The sequence below is a fragment of the Vespula pensylvanica genome, chromosome 5 (assembly GCF_014466175.1).
Source record: "Vespula pensylvanica isolate Volc-1 chromosome 5, ASM1446617v1, whole genome shotgun sequence".
Classification (NCBI taxonomy): domain Eukaryota; kingdom Metazoa; phylum Arthropoda; class Insecta; order Hymenoptera; family Vespidae; genus Vespula; species Vespula pensylvanica.
Genome location: NC_057689.1, coordinates 300,934 through 327,261, shown reverse-complemented (window position 1 = coordinate 327,261; position 26,328 = coordinate 300,934). Strand labels below are relative to the sequence as shown.

General features: G+C 42.6%; 1 protein-coding gene and 1 long non-coding RNA gene across 4 annotated transcripts; one reads left to right on the top strand and one right to left on the bottom strand.

Moving 5' to 3' along the window:
* The first annotated feature begins 136 nt into the window (after nt 1–136).
* On the top strand, nt 137–2,964 carry LOC122629177 (ATPase family AAA domain-containing protein 3A homolog). Of its 2 annotated transcripts, none has more exons than XM_043812298.1 (4): nt 137–479; nt 929–1,403; nt 1,498–2,521; nt 2,609–2,964. In XM_043812298.1, the coding sequence occupies exons 1-4, from the start codon at nt 278–280 to the stop codon at nt 2,756–2,758; spliced, it is 1,851 nt and encodes a 616-aa protein (XP_043668233.1). In that variant the 5' UTR covers nt 137–277; the 3' UTR covers nt 2,759–2,964. The 2 variants fall into 2 exon arrangements, with proteins under 2 accessions (XP_043668233.1, XP_043668234.1); XM_043812299.1 differs by lacking the exon at nt 137–479 and adding an exon at nt 818–836.
* Nucleotides 2,965–3,323: 359 nt separating this feature from the next.
* Nucleotides 3,324–21,166, bottom strand: LOC122629184. Of its 2 annotated transcripts, XR_006327200.1 has the most exons (3): nt 18,761–21,166; nt 13,403–13,497; nt 3,324–4,331 (listed from the first exon to the last, which is right to left on the bottom strand). It is a non-coding gene; the product is annotated as an uncharacterized LOC122629184 (long non-coding RNA). The 2 variants fall into 2 exon arrangements; XR_006327199.1 differs by lacking the exon at nt 18,761–21,166 and having other exon boundaries at nt 13,403–13,553.
* Nucleotides 21,167–26,328: the final 5,162 nt, after the last annotated feature.

The following is a 26,328-nucleotide window of genomic DNA, read 5'->3' as shown; positions in this document are numbered from 1 at the left end:
GCATAATATCACTTGAAAGCAACGCGTTCATTGGTTATTAGATATATCCAATAGCGTGTGCAGTCGCATGAAATTGCGTGTCCTTCGTTTTCGCGCTGTTCGTTCTGGTTAATTCTAAAACGTATTACATGGTTCGTGTTGGTCGTGTCCAATGTCCGTAAAGTGCACGTGAGAGGTTCGCTTTATCGAATTACTGAAGGATAATAATTTAAACTTTAAAAAGAAAGAACAAACGTGTACTTCCAAGAATTTCCATACTTGTTGCGCTTATTTAAAAATGTCGTGGCTTTTTGGTTATCGTAACACACAACAGCCACAGGATTTCTCTCAATTTATTAAACCACCGGCATCAGGCGCAGACGGTGGTGGAGATGGTTCTCCTCCAAAAAATTTTATGAAATCTCAAATGGAAGCTTACAGATTCGATTCGAGCGCATTAGAAAGGGCGGCTGCAGCTGCCAAAGAACTTGAAAGATCTTGTATGATAATTTTTTCTTAATTAATTTTGACATCGATCTTACATTATATTTAGGTTACGTAAGCGAGAATTGATTACGTTCTTTGGTTATAGAAACATGTTCCTATTCATAAAATTTATATGAATGAGTTTATGACGATGACAATTTTCGTTATTATGTAGTTTAAATTATTACATTATATTTGTTAAATATAATATTCGATGTGTAAGATCATCTATATGTTAAATATAAAGCAAATATATTTGCTAATTCAGTTTCTAATTTAAATTAGAAATGTTTAATAACCATATAACGAAAATATTCTTTATGAAACAAAAAATAAATTTCAATAAATTTTATTCCAATCCATAAATTGAGGTTTGCATTAATAAAAGCATAATTCAATTAATAAGTATAGTATTATATATAATATTAACTAATACGAGTAAGATATATCATGATTGTTCTAGCTCATGCTGTACAAGCTTTGGAACTTTCCAAAATGCAAGAGGTAACTAAACAAACAGAAATGCAAACAGAACTAAAAAAGTACGAAGCTAGTATTGAGCAAATGAAAGTTGACCAAAAACGCGTAGAAGGAGAAGAGAAACGTAAAACCTTGCAAGAAGAAACAAAACAGCACCAAGCAAGGGCTCAATATCAAGATCAGTTGGCTAGAAAACGTTACGACGATCAATTGGCGCAGCAACAAAGAATGAATGATGAAAATTTAAGAAGGCAAGAGGAATCGGTAGCTAAACAAGAAGCTATGAGAAAAGCCACCATTGAGCACGAAATGGAATTGAGACATAAAAATGAAATGAGAAAATTAGAAGCAGAACTTAAAGCTAAAGCAAAGATTGATAGGGAAAACCAAGATCTCAACTTGGAACAAATTAGATTGAAGGCATCTGAAAATAGGATTACTGTCTTAGAATCTATAAGGTGACTATGAAAAAGATAAAGTGCTTATCTTTTTTCTGATTTGAATCTGAAAATTGTTTCGTCCCTAAATATTTATTTGAATGATACTTTTTAGAACTGCAGGTTCGGTACTTGGTACTGGAGTCACAGCTCTTTTACAAGATTGGGACAAAATTCTTGCTGCTGCAGGGGGTTTATCACTTTTAGCCTTTGGCGTATACTCTGCTAAGGGATCAACCAGTATAGCTGCACGTTATATCGAATCTCGTTTAGGAAAACCATCTTTAGTTCGAGAAACTTCTAGATTTACAGTATTGGATACTGTAAAACATCCTATACAAGCTGTTAAAAAATTCAAAGATAAGCAGACTGATGCTTTATCCGGTGTAGTTTTAGCACCAAAACTTGAAGAAAGATTACGTGATGTTGCAATTGCTACTAAAAATACAAAACAAAATCGTGGAATGTATAGAAATATATTAATGCATGGTCCACCTGGTACTGGTAAGACCATGTTTGCTAAAAAATTAGCAGAACATTCTGGCATGGATTATGCAATTGTGACAGGCGGTGATCTGGCACCTTTGGGAAGGGATGGTGTCACTGCAATACATAAAGTTTTTGATTGGGCAACGACATCTAGAAAAGGTCTTTTATTATTTATCGACGAAGCAGATGCTTTTTTAAGGAAAAGATCGAGCGAACATATATCAGAAGATTTAAGAGCAATGTTAAATGCATTTTTATATAGAACAGGCGAGCAAAGTAATAAATTTATGTTAGTTCTGGCATCAAATACTCCAGAACAATTTGACTGGGCAGTGAATGATAGATTGGATGAAATGGTAGAGTTCCATCTTCCGGGTATCGAAGAACGCGAGCGCCTAGTTCGTCTTTACTTTGATAAATTTGTTCTTCATCCAGCTATTGAAGGCAATAAAAGATTAAAAGTAGCACAATTTGATTATGGTGCTCTGTGTAGTAAAATGGCTAAAATGACAGAAGGAATGTCTGGTAGGGAATTAGCAAAACTTGGTGTTGCGTGGCAAGCAGTAGCATATGCGTCTGAAGATGGTGTCTTAACAGAGTCAATGGTGGTAGATAGATGTGTGGAAGCTATCAAACAACATAAACAGAAGGTATTTTATTTTTTTATGAAAAAACAAAAGAAACATTAAATTTTATGATACGGTTGAACATAAATTTGTTTGTGTTTTATTTTAAAGGTGCAATGGCAGAGTGAGCAAGAAAAACAAGAATCCAAATCTATTTATGCAACTGAAGAGAGCAGTGCTCAGTTAATGGAATCTAAATCTCCAGCGATAGAAGTTCATACGGAAAGAAAAGAAGAAGAAAGGACAATTGCTACAGCTTGATTAATAACATGTATAAAGAGAAGAACATTAAAAGATTGGTGTATAAATATTAGTTCCAATTGTTGCAGTGATAAGTACAAACATTATTGATACAGATAATATTCATTTCAGTTGTATATTTTCCATTTTTTAAACAAGTTGCAAGTATGATGAAGTTGTAATATTATATATAACTGTTTCAATTGATAAACATCACTTTAAAAATATTTATTGTATTATCTTATGCATACTTCCAGCAATATAATAGAGATAAAGAAAGAGTATTTAAAATACATTGAAAAATATTCTCGGAGTATTCATAACGATTGATAATTAATTCGTACTAATTCTGGCAAGTCGATCTAATCGCACTTATTTAGAAGTCTACCAATTTTCAAATCATGCGCGTTATAAAGTTTTCTCAAAATTCCAAATCGGGAGTCGAACGGTAGATTCAAATTTAGAAAAATATAAAATATCTAGTAAATAAAAGTGTGCTTGTATCATTAACGTATTTGGCAATATTACGATTGCTTGTCCCATTCAATAATATAATTTTTTACGAAGGTTTATTTATATTTCACAATTTGAAAATTAGAAAATATCGTTTATTAACAATACTATTTACTTGTATAGTAATTTGTATATATGTACAACAACATATAATCTTAAATAATTTTACAAAGTATATAGGTTATTTGTTATTCATTGCATAAAACATCAAATAAACAATAATTATTCGGTTTTCAAAATAATTTCATCCTATTCCTAGATTTATTAAAAAAAAAATTCTGTATTAAAAGATTTACCTTAAATTTGGTAATATTTAAGCAGTTATTTAAATAATAGTTAATTATATTACAATAATAAATATAATAAGACGGAGAGATTTGCGATGTTTACTCGTCGAAATAGAAAAGAAGACTGATGACTGTCGAAGTCGGTCGCGGGTTTTGTTTACATGCTCGGTATTGAGATTCGGATTTTCAAATAAAGCCACTTATAGAAATATCAGATTAAAGCTGTTACAGGTATCATTTTTGAACGATTTTGATGAACAAGGTCTCATTTTAAAGATGAAAGTTCAAACGAGGACATGGCTTTCTCAAGTTTTGGGAAAAGCTTTATTTTCTTTGAATAAAATCGTGTCAAAAAATGAAGTTTTTTCGACAATAGTTTATGCATGAAAATAAAGTTTTTTAACAAATTCGAGAAAGTCATGTCCTTACTTAAACCTTCATTTTTAAAATGAGATCTTGTTCATCAAAATTTATTTCAAGAATTATTCCTCGACTCGTAGCGTAAAAATGTTTTTGATATTTTTTATGAAAAAAAAGTTTCGTATAGTGGCGCCCCTTAGACTTTGCGGTAAAAGAGAAGAAGTTCTTGTCCCCACTACTGATTTTCATATAAACGCTAGAGTGGTGTGTGGTTTGTTTCTGTAAAGTAGCGATTGCTTCCTTGTTTGGCACGCGTAAACCGATGCTCAGATTTTCTGATCCCATTCTAAACGACGCAACCCAGATGCAAGGAAACGCATTTCGCTATGATCACACGGTGAAACCATGGTAATTTGTCCAGGCATTTGATGATTCTATAATAAAAAAAATAAGAGCAAATACAGTCGTTATTACTATCGGGTCTTAGAAAGAAATTTTATAATTATTTAAACGATGTATAATATACAAGGAGTACAATAACTCGTGGCGAAATCGTCGTGAAAGCACGATCATTCGTGTTCAATAATGGTAAAGCTTACGATATTGCGATGATCGAGTTATGCGCAAGTCGATAACGCTCTGGTCTACAACTTTAGCCTGAATTTTCGCGGAGCGACGATGATCACCCCGTTACCTTGATTTTGTTAATAATCGAACTTAATTTTGATACTTTTGGTTTTGTCTGGATAGAGCGATCTTTGAGTTCCAAGTTCCACCATATTTTTCAGCTTTCTCTTCTTTAATTCCTCTTCTCCTTTTCTAGATCATCGAGGAATGGATTCATTTGTTATATAATAAGGAGATTGGTTATTATAATAAAGAGAACACCCATGCGCGCGTAGACGAGCAAGGCGTAAATTTGCGGGTGCGATTAAGTCCTATCGTGGACTCTGTTTAATTGTTCGCAATTCGGAAAGTACTGACGGTTGTGGTGACTGAATAGTGGTGATAGAAGCTTCCGATATTGCGATCCTGTTGTCCCTAAGCGGGAAGTGGCCCTGTCAAATAGTATTGGGACTTTAAATTCTCGGTAAGTAGCGCGTTTCTCTGGTACCATGGATTTTGGAGTATAGTCGTCAAGGAGTCAGTCCAAGGGTCTCCATAAGCAGCAACCTCCACGTGGTGGGACCTGGGTCGATATTACTTGCGATATATTGAAATCTAATTGTAAATCATGTAACGCAAGTACTATCGGGCGAATGGCTGCATATATCAATGTATTTCTGAAATCTTTTCAATCAAATTCCGAATAAATATTAAAATATTAATACTTTGCTAATTCACAACTAAAATTTAGATTTTGTCGATTATATGATCAAGAATAATAATAATTACGTATGACGAAATATTAATTAAAATTATCACGTTAATGGAATATAAATTGATTCGACGTTTAATGTTTGCTACGAACTATGTAATGTTAATCAGAATGTCCTATTGTTTAATTATTCGTTAGTTATATTTCACGTGCATCATAAATTGTTGAAAATAAATGCAAAATAATTGAAATTATTGAAGATATATAAGATATTTGTAGAGAGAGAATTTTAAATGTGATCAAGAGACTCAACCAACAATAGTAGAGTACTAAGAAAAGAGATAAGGAAGCGAGATAAATAATATATGTATGGGGGGAACAAAAGATGCGAAAGAAAGTATAGAGTTCTTGTTCCGTCATGCTTGATTTCTTTCGTTTCGCTTGGTTTGTTAATTTCGCGCTTGCGTCTTCTCTCTTCTCGCGAAGCAGCGAAATATACTCATGTATAAGCGAGGAAAAGAAGAAACTCAACGCGTCGGTGGATGCGCTTTCAATTATCCACAGTGGCCAACAAGAGGGTAGGATGCTTGACGTTTTCTTTATCACCTTTTTTTTATCTCGATTCGAATCGACTCGTACTATTGAAAAAAATGAGCTACTCGTCAGCTAATTTTTGACGAGTTCCCTCTCTCTCTCTCTCTCTCTCTCTCTCTCTCTATTCACGGATACGCATCGCTTGTATTTATTCTTGTCTCTGGGTTAGGAAAACATTTCTCTATTTCCGCCGTCTTTTTTCGGTTCGGGCTCTACTATTTGCGGATCGTATCTTCTTAGCTTCCGCAGTCACGCGCTTACACGTGCAGTCATTCAGAAAATCGAGCCGTATTTCTTCTCGCACGGACTCACACGGACAGATGCAACCCGTTGATGCGAGAGAAGCCTGCTTTCTCAATACCATTGAATTACGGCTTTTCTCTAGGATCTCTAGGAAAAGAGTAGAAGGGATATCGAAAATAGTTATCGGCGTAAAAAAAGAGAAAGGAGAAGTCGCATCTATATTTGCGTCGCGTGGCAGGTCCCTGCACCGAGTCTACGACACGCGTCCCGACACGCGCCATAATGGGTCACAAAGCGTACTCTTGAAAACGCTTACTGGAGCGTGGCTAAATAACCGACCGCTTGTAGCTGTAACTGTGCCTGTGGCTGTAAACGCGCGCGTCAACCAAACTGGCTTCTCTATTTCTTTCCTTCTCTCTCAAATGTTTCTCCGTGTCCTTTCATTCGTTCGTTCTTTCGAGAGGTGCGGCTTATCTCACGTGGGTGAACTACAATTTTCACGGTATGTACTACGAATGAACGTGCTGACGCGTCGAGATAGATTAGCTTTTCCGATACGCAAGGCTATGCACGTTCCATTTCCTTTCCGTTCTCCCTTTCTTTTCTAGCTTTTTCAAGATCACTGGCGAGCTCTTTATTCGAAATACCGATCGTAAGATTTTAGATTAGTATCGATATATCGTAACATTTTTCGTGCATATGTTCGAAGCAGAGAAGCAGAAAAGAGAAAGACTGCGTGCATATTAATCGGGCTTCCTTGGAGAAGACTTCATTTAATCCTAGAACGTGGGATAACGAGGAGGTAAATTGTGTGGAGGAGCATTTTACGCTCTCGATTTGCATAAATATTCTAAGATACACGTAGTCTCGCGGTTCTCTGTGAATCGTTACGCGAACGAGCGCGCGCCTCTGCGTTTCGCCACAATTTATCTCTTTACATATAGTTGTACATTTTTTTACCGTGAAATGCAACTTACGTCATCGCGTGTGTCCGACACTTTGTGTGTAGGATTTTACGAGCAAGAGAGAGAGAGAGAGAGAGAGGGAAAGGTATTCCATACTAGTACGACTTGTTTCGCTTTCTCGATAAAAGATATTAACGAACCAATTTTATTCGGCTACGACAGAAAATAATTTACCTACGATATCGTTCGATACTGCCTACGAGAATCGAGGGGGAGTTATTAAGCACGTTAAATTAGTTTCGTCCGAATGAAAAAATTCGTTAACTAACTTCCCTCGCGACCGTAGAAAGTCAAAAGTTTTGTCTTTCAACGATGGCGTGCGGTAATCGTTTCGTTCTCTTCGAGTTCCTCGCGTCGTTCATTAGGATCGAGTTGTCCGATGCGATAGCTGAAATTATCCCGAGAGGCCTATAAAACCTAACCGAGAGATTTCTAAAGATCATCGCGCGTTTAGAGTATTATACATTTTATGTAAATTAGTTTTTTAAGTTCAAGACGAACTTGACTTCGTATTGGTTTCTTCCTTTAAGGCGTACGTTTTAGGATCGGTTTTGGAATTGGAGATATCGAATCGGCCGGCGTTCGATTCGTCTCTCGGCTCCAAATTTTAGCAACATTTCGTATTCAAGCTCTCCTACCTCCTCCCTTCATAACTTATCAAAAAGTGGGCTCGATGAAGCAGTCTGATTAGAACTTTTGATTTATAACTTTTTCCTACATATATTTACTCGCTCGCGCGCGTGTGTGTGCGTGCGTGATGCGAGCGCGCGTGTGTAGGTACAAGCTGCATTCGGCAACTCGCAGGATCACAAGCGTGCTCGATCTTGTTAAAATTTATTCATGATTCGGCAGCGGGCAAGTTATATCGCAGCGAGGTGAATCCGCCAGCGGGGACTGGTTCGACTGGTCGTGGTCTAAATATTCGTCAAGCTGCCCTATTTTCCGCGTAATGCGATAGGGGCTTAATACCACTCTCTCGGAACGGCACGATCTGATTTATCGTTCGGCGGTATCGACTTTGTGCCCACGAAAGTTAATCCCTCGTAGATCCTTCGAAAAGTCGTTTGAGGAATCGTTCGAGAAGTCGGTCGAAGAGTCGTTCGTTAACGGCCGACCCTTTTATCGTCGAGAGACCGAAGCGTTTGCATTTTTCGCGTTAATAACAAAATTGGTGGGATCGATTAACGCTTAAGAACGTTGTTCTCTCTCCTCTTTATCTTGAAACCACTGGAAAGACGTGGGATCGAAACTTCAGATGTTTCTTCCGAAAGCGATTTCGTGTAACCTCGGCAATGATAGACCGGCACCTCGCTCCGGCTGTAGGCGGCATTCTCTTGGCCTCGCTTCATACTCGCTTCTACTCCTGCACCATAAAGAAGGACTGAGAAAATTACTCGCCCACCTCCCCGAAACTAATAAGTATTGTCCATCAGGCGCATTGTTTCGATGCCCACGTTAGGACGCGCAACACGTTTGGGACGAGTTACACTTTAAATTACTCTGCCTGTTAGCTCGTCCGGACGATCGTTTGGTTCGTTAGACGACGCGTTTCTTCGTCGGATAAAAATGTGTAAAAGGGAGAGAAGGGTGCAGATAGAGATCGTGATCCCAACTTAAAAGGCTCGATTCGAACGTCGGACTCTTGTAAGGCGCTCGTCTTTGCCTGCGTCTTTTGAAATTTATTAATCGAACGGGTTCGTTTCTCCACAGTGATTTCCGAGTGCTATAAATATCTCAATTCGTTATTTCATCGTTTCTCCGTACTCGGAATGCTCATCCTTGACGACTGTGAATTCGAAATGGCGTGTAAAGGTACGAGAAGATCATACCTCTTTGTACGCCACTTTATGGATACTTTTATGGATACTCTTTTGATGGCTACTTTATCTTGACTCTATAAAAGTAACCGGTAAATTGTCACTTTTATGCGATACGAAATTAACCTTGTACGTATGTTGCGCAACACTGTCTACGATCTTAAGTATCCATCGTCGCGATAATGTAGCTATGTAGGTACATTAAAGTCGCACAATTCTTTACTCACGACCGAGATCGTCAGTAGTATCTACCTTTTAAGAACGTTTATTACGAAACTCAAGGTCGAAAGCTAGAGGAATGTTTAGAGGAACGCCTAAATGACTACGGACGAAAGAGATACTCGTGACATCGCTAGTTAGTCATATCGTCGAAATACCTACATACTATTTCAATCCTTCGTTTTCCGCTGGAGCTATTATTTACGTAACTTTTTCCAAGTACCGCCTTGTGAGCCCGGTTTAGAGTTTAACTACCGTTTTGGGATAAGAATATTAACCAAATACCGTGGTGGTGGTTCCCGCGACCGTGAATCCCGACGCGTTGAAAATAAATGACCGGAAACACCCTGAGAAAGGTCGACCGCGAGGCGCGATGCTCCATCGTCGACGGAAAGGATGCAGGAAAGCCGAATAGATGCGTCGTTCTCTTTATCTCGCCCCGTGGATCGAACATTCCACCTTTATCTATCATTCTCTGTCTAGGAATATCTCTTTCGAAAGATCGAGCGAATTTGAAACACGCACGTGATACGTTCAATAATCCTTACGGGCAACAGTCACCTTCCGTCCTTTCACTTTCACGGCCCGATTTACGCGATCGAGTTGTTCGAGAGGGAGATCAAATCGTTAAAAAAGCAACGTCCTTTCCGATTCTAAGAGTAGCCGAAGCGAAGGCCGAGTAGCTTCGTTCGTACATAAATTCCAGGTACGTTCGACATTGTTTTCGTGATAAATTTTGCCTATTGTACGAAGTTATTGTGCATAAATTGTAGAACGGTGTGTCCAGCGCTTATATTCTGAGACAAAGTGACTAGTAGAGTGGGGTAGGAGTTGGAGAACGCGCGCGCGAGAGAGAGAGAAGGAGAGGGGGTATCTCTCTTCCTTCTCCGACGCGAAATAAATTGGCTTTTATATTAGCACGAGCTACAACATAAATCCTGAGCGTTCATTGTTGTGTATTGGCCATCTCCCCTCCTTTTCCACCCTGTGGGTGGAGGGCTTTGCACGTGGGCAAAATCCGTTTTCCTTCGCATCGAGAAGCGTGACGTTCGTGGAGGTGGAGGAAGCGGAGGTGGTGCTGGCGATAGGCGATGACGAGGAAGCACCTTTACGTTTTATACTACTTCAACGTCTTGCACTTGTCTGTGTCGAAAATGAAAGAAAATTTGAGTCCTGCGCTGGAGGATCGTCACGAGGAATCAGAGTTGCGTCTACGGTTACGTTAGGTAGTCCGTTCGGTTCGTTTGCGTTGCGTTACGCTACGAAATTATGCGTGGAAAATTGCGATTTAAAGGCCGAGCTCGAATACGCTCGCAAATCTAGTCAAGTGTGTACGCGGGCTCGCACGAGCCCGCACACGGCGTTTCTCCTTCCAAGCGTGTATCTACGCGCATGTAGATACGTTGGTACGTAGCGATCCTACGTACATGCAGGTACGTAAGTACGTGCTTGCCGAGTGTGCAAGTGCAAGTAGGCGGTAGGTCGGTCGGTGCATCGCGCGTCCTTCTCGCGTGCAGTCCGCGCGATACGCCACGAGGATGCCGATTTATGTCCTGCGACGATCCTCCATGGTACTGGCGCCTACGGTCGACGAAAAAAACCCTGATTAAAGGAGATCCTCGACGAGCGAGTCTCAAGTTATTTACTTAAAAGTCCTTAATGATCTTACTCTACGTAAATTTGAATGCCGGCTATTTATGACGTATCGCCGGATCGGCAGAGACCAAAATAAACGTCTAAGGCTCGCAAAGTCGGAGGATAAGTTTAACGAATCGACAGGGTTTACTAAACGTATGTGGCTTCGTACAGCCGATCATTATTCTTCTTTCGTGTGTCCGTGACGCACGTACGTGGAGGTAGCTCTTGTAGTTCTTGATAAATCGAGGCATGTGTAAGGACGATAAATCCCGGTGTTCCGTATTAGTGCCGCTACTCCGTATTTGTCGCCGTTTAGTTACCGTATCGCTCTAACGCGTTATTAATCGAGGTACCGGATGGAAATATGGAAAGCTTTATGCGTCGTCATCGAATTGCCTATCTCTTTCTCTTTAGCGAGATTCGCAGGAAGATCGACTCGAATAATCGTCGAGATGGAATTTCATTTCTCTATTTTCCTCCAAGAGCTTCTCGATTCTCCTTCGCGAGTAACGATAGTTACGATTCTACGATCGATCATCGTCATTAACGTACTCGACATACGTTACTCGGCGGCTCGTTAATAACGTCGATGAGTAAAAGCGTTTCATCGTTATAGCCCACCGGCGTTTGTTTCCTCTTTCGTTTTTCTATTTTACTCTTTGCGTCGGTCTATTGTTTTCTATGACCTTATACGTATTTACGTTCTACGAGAAGTAAACGACAATATTATTTTCCTCGTTTGCGCGTATCCTTTCTCCCCTCCCCTTAGCCCTCTCCATTCCAGTATTCGTTTTCATTTCGCACCTTTTGAAACGGAGAAATAGCGAGGAACGAGGCGCACGTGCGCTCACGACAAAGTAATTACGCATTTTCTCGTCACTCGCGGTCGTGTTGTGACTGCTTCTCTTCGCCGCAGACGATGTGAGCGATGACAAGGAGTCGCGGTCCCAGTGGGAGGTCTCAACAATGGCCATCCGCCTCCGAGTCGGGTACGCTGCTACCTGGAGAACCTTGGCTCGTGGCTCGCTCAGCGATGGATCTTCGACGGCAAAAGGATTCGTTCAAGTCTCTTACTTTCGAACTAATTCGTCCGTTTTCGAAATGCCAACTTTTTCATTCTCGCGATATTTCTTTTACTCTTGGATCGATGGATAAACAAAAACTGGCGAAACTTACGAAACGAGATCGATTTTGTATCATTTTATAAATCGAATAGTTCGTCGTTTGAACGAGTTGGAATTTGCTTAAATCTTTCGTCGAAAAGTCAAACGAAATCCGACTGAACTCTCAGCAGCGGTTTAGTCCCGAGCTCTCTCCTCTCGAAGTGAGACGGACCTCCTTACTGATCGTAGGTGGTCCTCCCATCGGACGCAATGATTTTAAATTAAAATTAAAGTTAAACGTTCTTATGCTTCCTCTACTTGACGACGCCGCCACTGCCACCGCACTTGTAATAACGTTAATGGACCGTGCAAGGAGGTTGTACGTTTCATTTCAATAACTCGTACGTTTGTTTTTTTTTTTTTTTTTTTTGATCAAACATCTAATAGTTATGTATAACAAAGAGGAAGATCTTTGTTCGATGATTGAATGACATTCAATCAAATATAGACTATAAACTTTGAATGATTTCAATCAGGATCGAGGGCGCGTTTAATATTTTTCAAAACTTAAGATACGATTATTCCTTATTGTTGATCTTCTCATTGTTCTTTTTTTCTTTGCGGAACTACGGGACGAGCACTTTATGAGAGGGCGTGCGTTCGTTCTCACCGGGCGGCAGATAATTGGCTTCGTGTTTTTCGATGTGTTACCATGTTTATACGCACACTGCGGTCGTATCACTATTTTATAATTAGCAAGAAAGTTATTGTATATACGGTATGCCACGGGTCACGCTGTGAAAGTACGTAGTATGAAAAACGAGCGGAGCTGCGTCGTCGTCGTCGACGTTGTTGTTTCGTTAATGCCGTTCTTCGAGCTCCTCGGATTCCTATGTATTGTTGTTTGCGTACATAATCGTTGCGTGCGAGCAAACGAATATATCACCGCCTCTTATTTTCAATTTTCTCATTGTTTATATTTTGCGAGCAGAGATATACGATGTCGTTCTTAACCTCGTATTGTACAAATGTATACGTGTGTGGTACACATAACGTGTGATACATCGTACGCTATACGAAATTGTATCGTACGAGTTTCCTATTACTAATTCCTCGCGAGATATTCTACGTATAATGAATTATTCTCCCCGGTGGTCCTTTACCGACCACCGCGTATACTCGATACTTTTACTTTATTTTGATGAATTTCGAAAAGATGCCCACGGCCATGGAGCATTAGTCACGGTGTAATTGGCGGGAGGAGAGTGCCTCGTAGATGCCTCCTTGGTTCGCTCTCGGCGAAGAATTTTTACAATCTCGATGAGCCGACGTGTTAATTTTTTTTAATTCCGGATTCAATATCGTCAAAGACGAGAAGTGATTTTTTAGAATAAGAAAATAATCTATATAGAATAATATTTATAGGCGCATTACACGAAGAACTTTACCTTTCCAATGGAATTGGTGGAAGAAGAAGATATATTTCTTTGGCATTGTTTTGAATTTCACTTTAGTACGTAATAATATATAATTTTATTTTCCTCAAGTAAGAAATGAGGAGTATCCAGATATCTTTTCACGATTTTTTATCGCGAATCACATTCTTACCTTCGGTAAAGGTACGTTTATCTCACGATCTTGCCTTTTCGAGCCGATCGAGATCATCAGGTTTTTTTTAGTCCACTCTTGTCTGGCAAAGGCATCTGTAAAACGAAATTTTTTTCATTTAAGCGTAATATATATACATACACACACACACACACACACACACACATATATACACAGTGAATCTGAAAGCGTCCATGTTATACGGTTCATTGTCTTGCCTCCTATTCGCGTATAAAACTATTTATCGAGTCATCAAGACATAAAATATATTTTAGACTTTTCAAAAGTCTTTTTCAAAGTTTCATCTATATTTTTGAATAGAGAAGGCAACGAGATGAGCTCTGTTAAGATCATGCATATACCTACGTAAGAAAGCGAAGAAGCCATGTACTTATCCAAAAGAATATACACGTAACAACGCAATTATTGAGTGTTTATTAAGGAAATCTTACTGTGGGATGTTAGCCGTTAACGTAATTACCGATAATTATAAGAGAAAAATATTCGTCGGCTCGTTAAGAGCGTCAGAGTATCGTTTCCCGCGAGGTTTAAACTCTCTCATGAATATTCTCCGTTGGAGAGGGTCTTTGTAAAAAATCGAATATTGCACGTGAACAGTCGTTTTATCGAGGAGTAAGGAGAAGAAGAGAGATAAAAGAAAAGGACAGAGGAGGGAGGTTGGTAGTGGCGCCAATTTCGTAGGGCCTCTGGCTTCGTCGTCCCACACGTTCTTGCGCTTTTCAGTTCGTTTCTTCTTCTTCTTCCTCCTCCTCTTCATCCTCTTTATCCTCTTCATCCTCTTCTCCTTCTTCTTCTCGAAGAGATTATGGTGGGGTGGTCCCTCGCGAGTCTTTTTTCCACGCTCACCTCTCTTTTTCGTCCTTCCTCCGTCTTTCTTCTTTTCCCTCGCCCAACACGCTTCTCCGAGACTTCGCCTTATCCAAGGGTTTTTAATTCGCGCGCGTGGGCGAGCGAACGTACCGCTTCGTTTGTCTTTCTTTAGTTTGAGCGTTGTGTGCCCTGTCTCTCTTTCTCTCTTTCTCTCTCTCGTTTATTCTCTCGGCCGTGGTTCTTTCACGAGCGCCAAAAGCCACGTACTTTTAAACGCTATAATCGCGCAGTCCTTTGGAAGCTAATGCATTCGATCGCTGATTTATGCACTATTCCCCTCAAATATATTGGGACTCTCCTCGTGTACGAAATTAATTTCGTACATGCCCTGCTGGCCTCGCGACCATGTAACTATCAATAATAAAAGGTAGCTCCGTATATGCTCTCTCTCTCTCTTTTTTCCTCTCCGTTTCGTTCTTCGTTCTCACGTCCACTTTCTCGCTGCATTCCATGTATAGCCGTCCCTTTATTTTTACCACACTTATACGCTTTATATCATAACTATACGCCCCCAAGTGCGAGTGCTTCTTTCTCAGTTCTTTTAATAGTGACGTCTTAGATCGTACGAAGAGATCGTTTTGGTTTTAGGTTGGAGCGGCTAAACGCAACGACAGGAGGACGATCGCATTTAATACGGTTGGTGATCGAGAGAGAGAGAGAGAGAGAGAGAGAGAAAGAGAGGGAGGGAAAGAGAGAGGAGACAAGGCGGAGAGCATAATAAAATGCATCCGTGTCAGGTAGGAGGAGAAAGGCGGCGTTGTACGGAAGCATCGAACTTCCAGAGGACTCGATACACATGTCCTGTTATTAATATTGGCTACACCTTGGCAGCATCGCGATTCCACAGCCTCCCTCGTCCCTCTTTTCATCTACTCTCTCTCTCTCTCTCTCTCTCTCTCTCTCTCTCTCTCTCTCTCTCCCTCTTCTATCTATCTCTTTCACTCAAACTCTCTCTCCTGGCTTCTTCCTTTTTCCTTAGCGTCCTGGAATCTCGTCGCGAAGTGTATAATCTTGCACGCAAAGTTTGGGGACACGCTGCCACCCGGCAATCTGCATATGTTTACGCTCGTACACCAAGAGAAGGCCAAAGTCTCGTTTTCGTCGAAGGAAAAGGAGAAAAAGAAGCAACGAGACTGCAAAGAGATCTGCTTCCAGGCGTAACGCGAGCTGTCGTCGAGCCCTTTTCGCGATACTCGCGGCCTTTCTATCCTTTTATGCCTTTTTATCCAAGTGGGAGATTCCGTCCTACGGTCGTTGATCGAAGATGCGAGTGAATTTATACTCCGTTCTTTTCTCACCTTTTTGTACAAAACGTAGATAAGGTATCTGTATATTATGGAATTGAGCTTTACGTGCTCGAGACATTGACGGTTCATAACTAATAATCGTGTCGGATGTCTTGCGATTCGATCTCTTAAAAAAAGAATAGGTGATCGAGCGGCAAAGTGGTATCGCCGCGTGTAATAATCTTCTCTTTTTTTTCTCACGAGTATCGGATCTTGGCATACGTTGAATAATATACGCGCATTATCGTAATTCGCGTCGATTCGAGGATTTCCAAAGTTTCGGTTATTCGAATAATCGACCGAAATGAAAATATTCGATTGTACTCGTGCCTCTTATATCTGGAACTAGAATGACAACATTTTTGATCGATCTCTCGATGTTTTTGAAAATCTTTTGGGATGAATCAGAAAATTGACCGAAGAAAAAGAAGGACGGATGGATGGACGGACAGACAGAAGGAAGAGAGGAAGAATACTTTTCTCGTGAGTTCACGACGGCATCACGAAGACTCGTTTGGATCGCGTTTGGAAGACCTCCACCTTCCATATATGTAATGACTGGGGCCCAGGAGAGAGAGATGAGCGAGAGAAGGCGAGGAGGAGAGGTAGAGAGATAGGTAGGTAGGTAGGTAGAGGTAGGTAGGTAGGTAGGTAGGTAGGTAGGTAGGTAGGTAGGTAGGCAAAGAAAGAAAGAGAAAGAAAGAGAGGGAGAAAGAGGAGAAGTAGAAGAAACGAAAGGGAGGCTGAGGAGATGAGGTGGAGGAGGGGGAGGAGGAGAGGACGGGCCCCACCTAGACGCGTGGGACCGACACCCACGATCCTTGCATCAACGTACCGGCTCCCATCGTGCACACGCCGCACTTACATACAGCTGGCTTTTACGACGGGGAGACAGCCTGTCGGAGTAATAAGAGGGAGCTCTGGGCACGCGCGCGCGCGCGCCTGCCAACCACTCACGATCGAGAGGCGATCTTTCTCTTTCTCTTTCTCTTTCTCTTCTTCGATCGATCGATCTCCCGCTTTTACAGATGTTACCGTTTCTTCTCTGATCCTGCCGATAGAAGAGATATAAACGCGAGAGCAGATCGCGAGAGAAGATAGATTTCTCTTTCGTAAGAATCGTACGTTCTTGTTCGCGCTACGATATCGAGTGGGAGGTATAGGAGTGTACGTTGAGAAGGGATCGCGAAGGAAAACAAAGTTTTGCTTGCGATCGACAATTTTCTACTTTGCTCGGACGTTGAGCCAGAGTATGTGTACCTTCTTGTAGATGCCGGTGAAATAGGTTCAACAGGAGAGAGTGGTTCGTAGACCTTTACTAAGTATACACTCCATTACAGTTCAATTTTTGTAGCGTCTACGAAAAACAGAGAAAAGTGGAAACTCGTATATGTGTCCGTCGGTGTGTTCCGAGGACAGCGAGATCTCTTCATTAGCTCGTTATACCATTTCGCTCTCGTTACAGACCTGCGATACTTTGATGGACTTTTAGGATCGTCGTGGATCGTTCCGCGAATCGTTTTGTAACAGTCGAATATAAATTTTCATGAACAGCGTGGGCGGTGATTCACGTGTCTTCGTTCTCGATCGATGTTTCTTTCACGAAAACGTGAAATGCCGTGAATCAACGAAATAATCTAGATTTTCGCCCAGAATGGCCGCTATACGTTCGAAATATTGCATTTGGAACGAAAAGGATTCTTTTCTCTTTTTTCAAAGAAAAAAAGAAGAACGGAAGAAGAAGGTTCCTCGCGTCGAACGTACCGTAAATCACAATTAAACGTCGAGAAAATGTCTTGCGTTCAAAGGCTTATAACTCGTCCGAGTGATTCCAAAATGTGGTCGACCTGCTCTCGCCACACCCCCGCAGTCACGTTTATACTCCATTACTATCCTAGACGTCCCTTAAATCACGTAGCCGATCTCGGAGCGCCTCGCCTTCGTTGCCGAGTCTCGAATACGACAATAGCGAACAGGTTTGTATCACTTTGTCGATGGAAAAGAGATTGCCCCGACGCGAGCTCGATCTTTCATTTCTTACGATTTTCGATCTTTCGTCGGGTGATCGCGGTGAAGCTTCGTCAAGGCTCGAAAGTAAACTCGAATCATAGATGTAACAGGGGCCAAGGTCTTTCGTACGAAGGATGCACGAAGGAAGAAGTATTATAGATCCGATTCACGACGTTAGATCCTACGGCAAGATTTGCCGTGCAGTTCGTTTCGGACTCAAAGGAGCATCTCGATAACGGGCGTTAAGAAATCTACCTAATACAAGAGGCGCGGCACTCGGGCTTCCACGATTAAGGGTTCGTTCACATCGTCAACATTTTTGAGGACGCTCTATCGCGTGACCTCGAATAAATCCCAAGATGCCGTCGATTCTTTTCGTCCATGAGACTTGTTCTTTCTAGACATTTCTTTTTTTCATTTTTTTTTCAACGTTTGTTCGTCCCTCGCCCCACAAAGCCATTCACCGAGTGAGATCTCTAGCTACATCATTACCGAAGATGCTTCTCTCGTTGCATCGGCTCGAATTTCCGACTCTCCATTGTGTACGCCGTTGAGAGTATTTCCCCCTTGCCCCTTTCTCATCTCTTTATTCTACCGACTCTACTCCGTCTCTCTCATTCTCTTCTCTTCTCTCATTCTCGTTCCTTCCTTTGCCTTTGTCTTTATCGTTCTCTCTCTCTCTCTCTCTCTCTCTCTCTCTCTCTCTCTCTCTCTCTCTCTCTCTCTCTCCCTCTTTTCGGTTCAAAAGGATTCTATAAGGACTAGATTGTAAGCGAGACGGCTCCGTTGTATCAAGTTGTTCCTCCTCGGGCGTGGGCGAAACCTTTGCCTTTTTTCCTTTGCATCTAGAACAGTGTTTCCCAAAGTGGGCGCCGGTGAGTATCTTGTTACTGGCACTCTTTTGACCATCCAAAATGGATCATACGGACGGCTCACTTTCGGCGAACTTTTCATTACGGCTTTTCATAGACGTACGGACAAATGTTTTATCGCTTATCGTCATTTTTAGATTTCTAGATAAAAATAAAAATCTCTCAAAGTTAAATCGAGGCGACGAATGATTAGAAGGAAAGATATTTTCGTCGCGAAAAAGTGACGCTTGATAGAGAGACAAATGGCAGTGTATGAGAGAAGAGAGAACGTGATTAAAAAGGTACGATTAGTTAAATACCCGGTATCGTTCGCAGTCGCTTTGTTTTTGTCGGGATTAGAGGGCGTTATATTTCTTCTGTCACCGCGTGTGGCGGACATTTGGGAAACACTGTGGCCTAGAGATCACCGATGAGACTTGTCAAATTTATTTCTATCTCTTTCTTTTTTCGGCGTGAAGGAGAAATGAGTGTTGAAGGTTGAAAGGAGGGGACGGAAGGCTTCCAGGTCTGCGAATACAAACATAATGGCAGGGAAACGGCTTTGTGTATGTTAAAATATATGTTTTTATGGCGACCGTAGAAGGAGAAGAAACGCGCGCGCGCGCGAGAGAGAGAGAGAGAGAGAGAGAAAGAGAGTTCTTATCTGGAACTTTTTCGTCTCGGACACCTTGGCTACTTCATTCCTTCGTTACCTTTTTAGGTAGTCGTTTTATTCTTCCACGAACGACGCTCCACGTCTTAGCTGTGTCTTTTCGCGTTTACCGCTGTTACGACTTTCTCGTGCCATTACTATGATTAATGCGTTGTTGTATAATTCGTCCGATTAGTAAGTTGGTAGATGAAGCGCGATAAGAGTGCTCGCACACGCACGTTATAAAACTCGTGCTTGGACTTGCTCCTTACAAAGTTAGAAGTAATATTTGGATCGAGAGTCATCGATAAGCCGCGACGACGCGAGCGTAGAGTTGCTGCCATCGATTCGATAATTTATAAATCGAGGAGGATTTAATTGGAGATTATCTTTTGCTTGGACTTTGTGTATGATATTTCATTCGGCGATCAGTCCTTTCAGCATGAATGCTTATTTGGATAGGGAGATGTAAGGATACCACCTTCGAAGCAACGTGGAATTTTCAATGGCGACATATTTGCAAGCGAGCGTTTGTACGTTATAAAGGGCATCTTCTCTCGGCATCGATGGCCGACATTCCTCGGCCGCAAGTCCAGAGCTTCCTTTTTGTAATCCGTTCGATTTATCGCCGATGCTTAAGGGCTTTCTCGAAGGAAGGAAGGAAGGAAGGAAGGTAGAAACGATCGCGTCCGATGGTTAGCACCGCCACCGATTCACAGAAGCAACCCCGGGCGTGGTTGTATTTTTCAAAAAATCAATTTTCCAGTCGCCCCTGGCCAGTCTCCATCCTGTCAAGATATTCACCAGCATCACGATCATTACCCTTCTCCACCAAATTCTTTCCAGCGGTTGCTTTTCAAATCGCCCCGTTCTCTATATCCATCTCGAGTCCCTTTCTCGCCAAGGGATCCTTTTCTTCCATCCTGTTAGCACGGATAGCCTGTAATCTTTGCTCGCTCGACCGCGCGTAAGTCTTTCCATCGATGGCCAATAAATAATCTCGCCCACTCTTATTAGCGCGATCGCCGCTTTTCCACCAACTTCTTCTTCTTCTTCCTTCGTCTCGAAATTACCGGGCAAGGTTCGACGTACTTTCGCGCGTCGAGAGCCCGATGTTTCCTTGCGATAAGTAATAAACTCTTATTCGCTTTTTAATCGAGAGGAAACGAGAGAGGGAGAGAGAGAGATTGACATTTATCGATACGCTCGCGTCGACGCGAGCGTATTTTTGTTTTCGTATCGACGGACGGTCGCGCGGTCGGATCGAGAGTCGCGATCGAGATTTTAAGCGTTATGACTCGGAAAAAAAGAACGGAGACGGACTGGTAGATTGGTAGGAACGAATGGTAGATGAAAGTCGTGTCGGATGGGAGGAAAGGGAAAAAAGAAGAAGGTTAAGAGATGCCGTTGCAAGGTCGGATTAAATAGCTCGATAGGCGCTCTCTCTGTCGGCCATTTCACACGGTGGAAGAAGGAAGATAAGGGTGACTGGAGTCTGTTAGCGAGTCAGGATCAGTGAGCAGCAGTCATGCAACGAATATCGAGCGGGCCGAGTTGTGCGGAGAGGAAGATATCGAGGCGGAGGAAGAGAGCCAGCGAAAGAGAGAGGGTGAATAAATAAAGAGAGGCGCGGCGTCGTTCGCAATATGATTAATGTGGCCGATCGACGCCGAGAGAGAAACAGAACCAGTCGGTCCGGAACGAAAGCCGCCTTCGGCTTCGTTCTTCGTGGTGGCTTCGTGGCTGTAGACGCGAATCGATCGATCGGGCGCCGCTCGACTCCTTCCTCTCCGTCCTCTTCTTCTTCTCGGCAATGCAACGTGAAATCTCTGAAAGAGGACGAGAAAACGTATACCTCCAGTTGGAAGAGATCGAATCTGCTGGTTACCTTCTCGTCTCGTTCTCATACCTCTGGTTCGTTTCCCTTCGGTATTGTTTACGCATATTTCGGCAATACTTCTTCTTAGAAGCCCTCGATCGTCGTTCGAGGTTCGCGTGCGGCAATTCGCCACGCCCAGATGCACCGATTCGCACCTACGATCGCCGTCAAGCGAAAAGGAAAGGAAAAAATGCACGCGAGATCCTTTCTTATCAAACCAAAAGGAGAGGATCCTCTCTCTCTCTCTCTCTCTCTGTCTTTGCCTCGACATTCCGACAACGGACCTTGAATAATGTTCCAGGGACATATCTTGACCCTCTTAAGATGGAACGAAATGGAACTTTATAGAGTCACGCGATCGTAGGACCAAGAGGTTTGGTGTCCTGTTACGAGGCGAAAGAATTCCCACGATACACGCTCGCTATTGATTCGAATCTTCCTTTGAAAGCAAGCGACGAGGAAGTTCGATCGATTCTCCTCGTAATATTGTATCATCGATACGATTTCGCGAATGTATCATGTACGAAGAAACGCGAATCGTCGATCGAGCATCTTCGAAAAGGAGTCCTTTGAAAGTAACCGACCGTCGTCGTTACGTTTCTTTTCTTCGAGCTCAATGGAGAAGGCAAATAAACATTGAAGGCCGCCTTTTATCGCTTACACGCGCGGCGTGGCTCCGCGCGAAGCAGAAAACGTTGGTACATAACGTTGTTGCTTAATTAATTCGTAAAATTTATCTCGTACAGAGACACATTAGCGATAAGCCGCGTGTTCCCAATATACCTTTATCTTCGGCGAGATTGAATATTAATTTGGCCCTGTATCGACGTCGAGTCGCTTCGTGGAAACTCTAAACCGGCTGGGAAGATCACTTTGATCGCGCCACCTCGGAGATTCGAATTGCACGAGACGCGTGTGAAAATCAAAAGTTTCGGCTTCTATCATCGAGAATACGAAAAAGAAGTCGCATAAAATATATCGTATAAATTATCGGACTCCGATTATTATACGATCGGAACGGGCGAAAATTAGCAAAGGGATGCGGCTGATACAAAGCGAAGCGCGTACGAGTGGGTGCTCCTGGAATACCAATAAGCGAATATTTATTGAGAATAAATTTAAAGAGATCCGAAAATCCATGCTCGCCCCTTCTCGCTCGCGTATTCTATTACTTTTACGCTTGCCTCTACTACGTTCGCCGATGAATATGCAAATATTTGCTCGCAAAAGCGAGGTATATTCCGAGTGAGGCGAAGGGCCAAAGAGCTAGAGATAAAGTAAAGCGAGAAAAAAAGGGAATAAAAGAAAGAAGAAGAAGAAGAAGAAGAAGAAGATTCGCTCTTTCCATTCCGTTAGGAAATACCACTCGCGAGACTCCACCGGGCAACCGGTGATATTATTTCGATAAAATCCAAGATTTACAGAATCTCTCTTTCGTATTTCGACGATGCTCGCGATTTAAGGTCGCGCGAACGCGACTTTTCGACGGCACCGAGTCGCTACGTAACGCTTCTCCGTATTTCCAATGTTTGTGTTTCTCATCTACCAGTTTTACCACCCACGCGTCTTGCCGCGAGCCGTCCCTTCTTCTTCTTCTTCTTCGTCTTCTTCCTTTTTTTTTGCCATCCGACAGGCACCGCTGACTAACTCGCCGTGACGAAATAAAATATCTGATTTACACATCGGACGGTGGTACGTCCTTGCACGACGTTTCGCACTAATGATTCTTCGTAGCCGTGGCAACAAAGACTAATTCGCAAGGAAGAGGCGCTGCCTAAAGTCGATGCGTGTTTGCCATTGGGGAATATTCTCCTTTAAAATTCGCGCTTTGAGATAACCATCGCGAGGAAGAGAGGACTCTTATCGTTATTTCGCATTAACGTCGACGGGAAGTACGGTTTAAAGCGACAGCGATAATTATGAGTAATTTCTCCGCACGAGAAGATTTGTTTTCTTTCGATGGAATTTAAGCGCCTTGTCCGGTAATGACGCTCGTTAAACATCTTCTTGATATCGAGGAACACCGCATAAAATAGTGGTTTAATTAGTAGTCATCTAGGAAGTCGGCAAAGCACGATTACATCGACGATTTTAAAAGGCGGACTACTGCTCAGGATATTCAAAAATTGCATTCCATCTCTCGCAACGATTTAATCGCGGAAGAACTGGTCCGACTAATAAAGTTTTCTGCGACAAACTTTAAGAAGAAATATCGAGACGCGTGGTATTCCTGCGCGGGAGCATCCTCTCGTTTAAACTCGTCTCTTTTGGTCGAAGCAGTACCGTAGGTAGATATCGGCCTCGTCAGGAATATTCAAACGATCGTAGTCCGCGGCGGTCGCCGATAGCTCGGCAAAGGTATCGTGCGAGCATCCTGGAAGCTCGAAAGGTGGAGCCTCGAAGAAAGAGACGAAGAAACTCGTTCGGTCGCGTGGCACGCCCACGCGTCGCGTGTGTGTACGCCGCCTTACCTAGTCCCTTTGCGAATACCTTGCAAGGTCTTCGATCTTGAAGAAGACGAAGTAGACGACGAGGACGTGCCATCTCTCTCTCTCTCTCTCTCTCTCTCTCTCTCTCTCTCTCTTCGTTGTTACAGACCTTGTTATCGGATTATGTTCGCTCGATCTTATCTAACGTGCTGCGCTCCAATATTTATATATTCGTCCTTCGATCAAACTTAATTAATCATTAACGATTACGCTCAGATTTTTGTAGCCGATGCGATCGAATGAAATATTTAACCGCATTAGTCGGGTTAATTACTTTGTCGTGATTAACAATACCGGCGTCGATATGCGCCGACCATCGCTCTTTCACTTTATATTTCGCGTAATAAATTTTCCTACTCTCTTTATCTCTCTCTCTCTCTCTCCTCGTCTCGATCTCGACTTTCAATTACTCACTCCGCAACGATCATTTTTCTTCCGCGCCTGTCGAATCGCGACTTCCGTTTATGCCTCCACGGTTTCCTTTTCGATCGACTTTGACCCTTCGAGTCTCCTCGCCGTGCTGCGAGAAATTGCCCGGTAAAAATGTCGAAGGAGGAGAATCGAGCGTAGTCGTTACGCCGTCGTTGAACATCGTCGAGACATCCTCGCACTCGTTAATCGTCGATATATTATTGCGATTAAGTCGTTAAAGCGTACTTTAACATCGGCACGCACGGTCGTTTTCTCTATCTAGGGCGCGCGTGCGTGCGTGCACGCTTCTTTCCTTTCGGATGCGTCTTATCGTTCGGGATTCATTGTTTCTCGATATGCGATCGGAATATGTTTGTCGGAATGACGTCGAGAGTAGAGAAGGATAAAGAAAAGCGACGAAGGACAAGTATAAGGAGAAGGAGAGGCTTTCAAGGTAGTTATACGAACTAGTTTCGTAGTCTCGTTGCTCCATATAGAAAAGCGACAAGCGAGGATCGTTGCGATGGCAATAAAATCCTGCGATATGCACGTCTTATGTACGGGGCGATCATTTTCGCGGTGCTGATATATACTGCTACGCTTTACTACCATGGTAGCAATATTATAGCTTATAAATTCCTACGTGCACGGTACTATGCTTCTCGGGATATAAATGGAGCACTTAAGTGGGATGTCGTTCGCACGTAATGACGCCTTCAAAGCTTACCTACCCGAATAGAGAGAGACAGACGGAGAGAGAGAGAGAGAGAGAGAGAGAGAAAGTGTGCGTGCGTGCGTGTACGCGCCTGAGACGTCTTGTCTAAGGGTTGACATCACTTTTCCGACTTCATACAACGCGAAAATGCTTCAGAAGTCACCTTCGTACTTTTTTCAAGATTCGTTCATTGGGTCAACGGCGTTCGGTAGTTATCACGAGGAAAGAGCCAGAGGCTAGAACAATGTCACACGACTGGCAGAGAAGAAATTTCGACGATAAATAACCTCGCGAAATGTAATCTTAACGAACTATCGTAAAATGCTCGTAATACCAAACGGCTATGGATAACGTAATGAACTGGAAGTGCAAAAAGATTCGAGATAAAGCGTATCTCACTAACCCCATCCCATGTTTTGTGAAAAGTATATTATTTAGTTCCTTAACTGATCGACCCACTTGTCGTCTTCAAGTACGATCATAAATTCCATCGATTATGTTACTTACGCTTTTTCATATTTCGCAAACAATGTAGCCAGAGACGATCGGTATAGATTTTTGTTCCAATTTAACGAGGCGACGCGTGTCAAATAAAAATCGTAAACCGTAGTGCGAAACGATCTATGGGGAATTGGTTCGTCCTCTAAGACAATTTGCACACCGCTCGAGGGTATGGGCTCGGTCGGGGCTTTACGACGAAGACGAAGGAAGGGGAGGGAGGGAGAGAGGGAGAGAGAGAGAGAGAAGAAACGCGCTTCCGTCGAATGCTCTCGTGCTGATTACGGTTTCTGGGAGAGGAACGCTCGATGGTGGCGGCGTTGGCGGCAACGCCAGTAACGCCGTCAAGATCTCGGAGAAAAAGGGGAGGGAGAAAAAAAGAAAGTGAGAGAGGCGGTGTCCGTTATCTCGGTTCTCCTCGTAAAAGGCACAGAAGTTATGGTGCATGCGTTGTATGTATGCACGTTTCTCTGTGTGGGTCTCTTGCTAGCAGCCTTACGGATGACCGGGCCATTGGGAAATTTCTTTTCAGGGATCTCTGTCCCTCTTTCTTTCTCTCTTCTTTTCTCTCATTCTTTCATCTCGAGGCCTCCACCCACGAGCGATTTACGAGCGGACTGAAAGACACGCTCGCGCGAACGTCCGACTGTCCGTTTTATTTCGAGACGTTCAGGATACTACTTTACATACTTAATGGAATTTCTTGACCAGCGACAAGTCCCCACCCTTTTTCTCTTTCGTTCCTTCTCGTCTACGTTTCACGATCACTACCATGGAGGATTTCTACGTTTTCTTCGTCCTATCCTACGTTATCGTAATAAGTCGCAGGCCGTTATCTTTTAGTATTCTTTTTTCTACGAATTTCAACCCTTCTTCTACCCTATATTCCTTTGCTGCTGGCTATAGCGAAATTCAGGGAGAGACCGTGACCGATTCAGAAATTATTCGCGGTCGCGATCGTATCTGCCGCTCCCGGGAAATTTACGGGACGACTGTGCTCGCTCGAGCTTGAATGTCTTCATCTCGTGCCGGCGAAACGATCGTAGAGGGGAACCTATATTATATTCGATCCTTCGTGCGTGACTTCTTCACGCCTATACGAAGATCTTTCTGCGATTATTCGGAAGCACGTGGTGGTCGTGAGAAGGGACGAACTCGATGCTTAAATCGGTACTCGATATTTCCAATATTCTCTCTCCTCTTCCTTCCTCCTTCCCTCTCTCTCTCTCTCTCTCTCTCTCTCT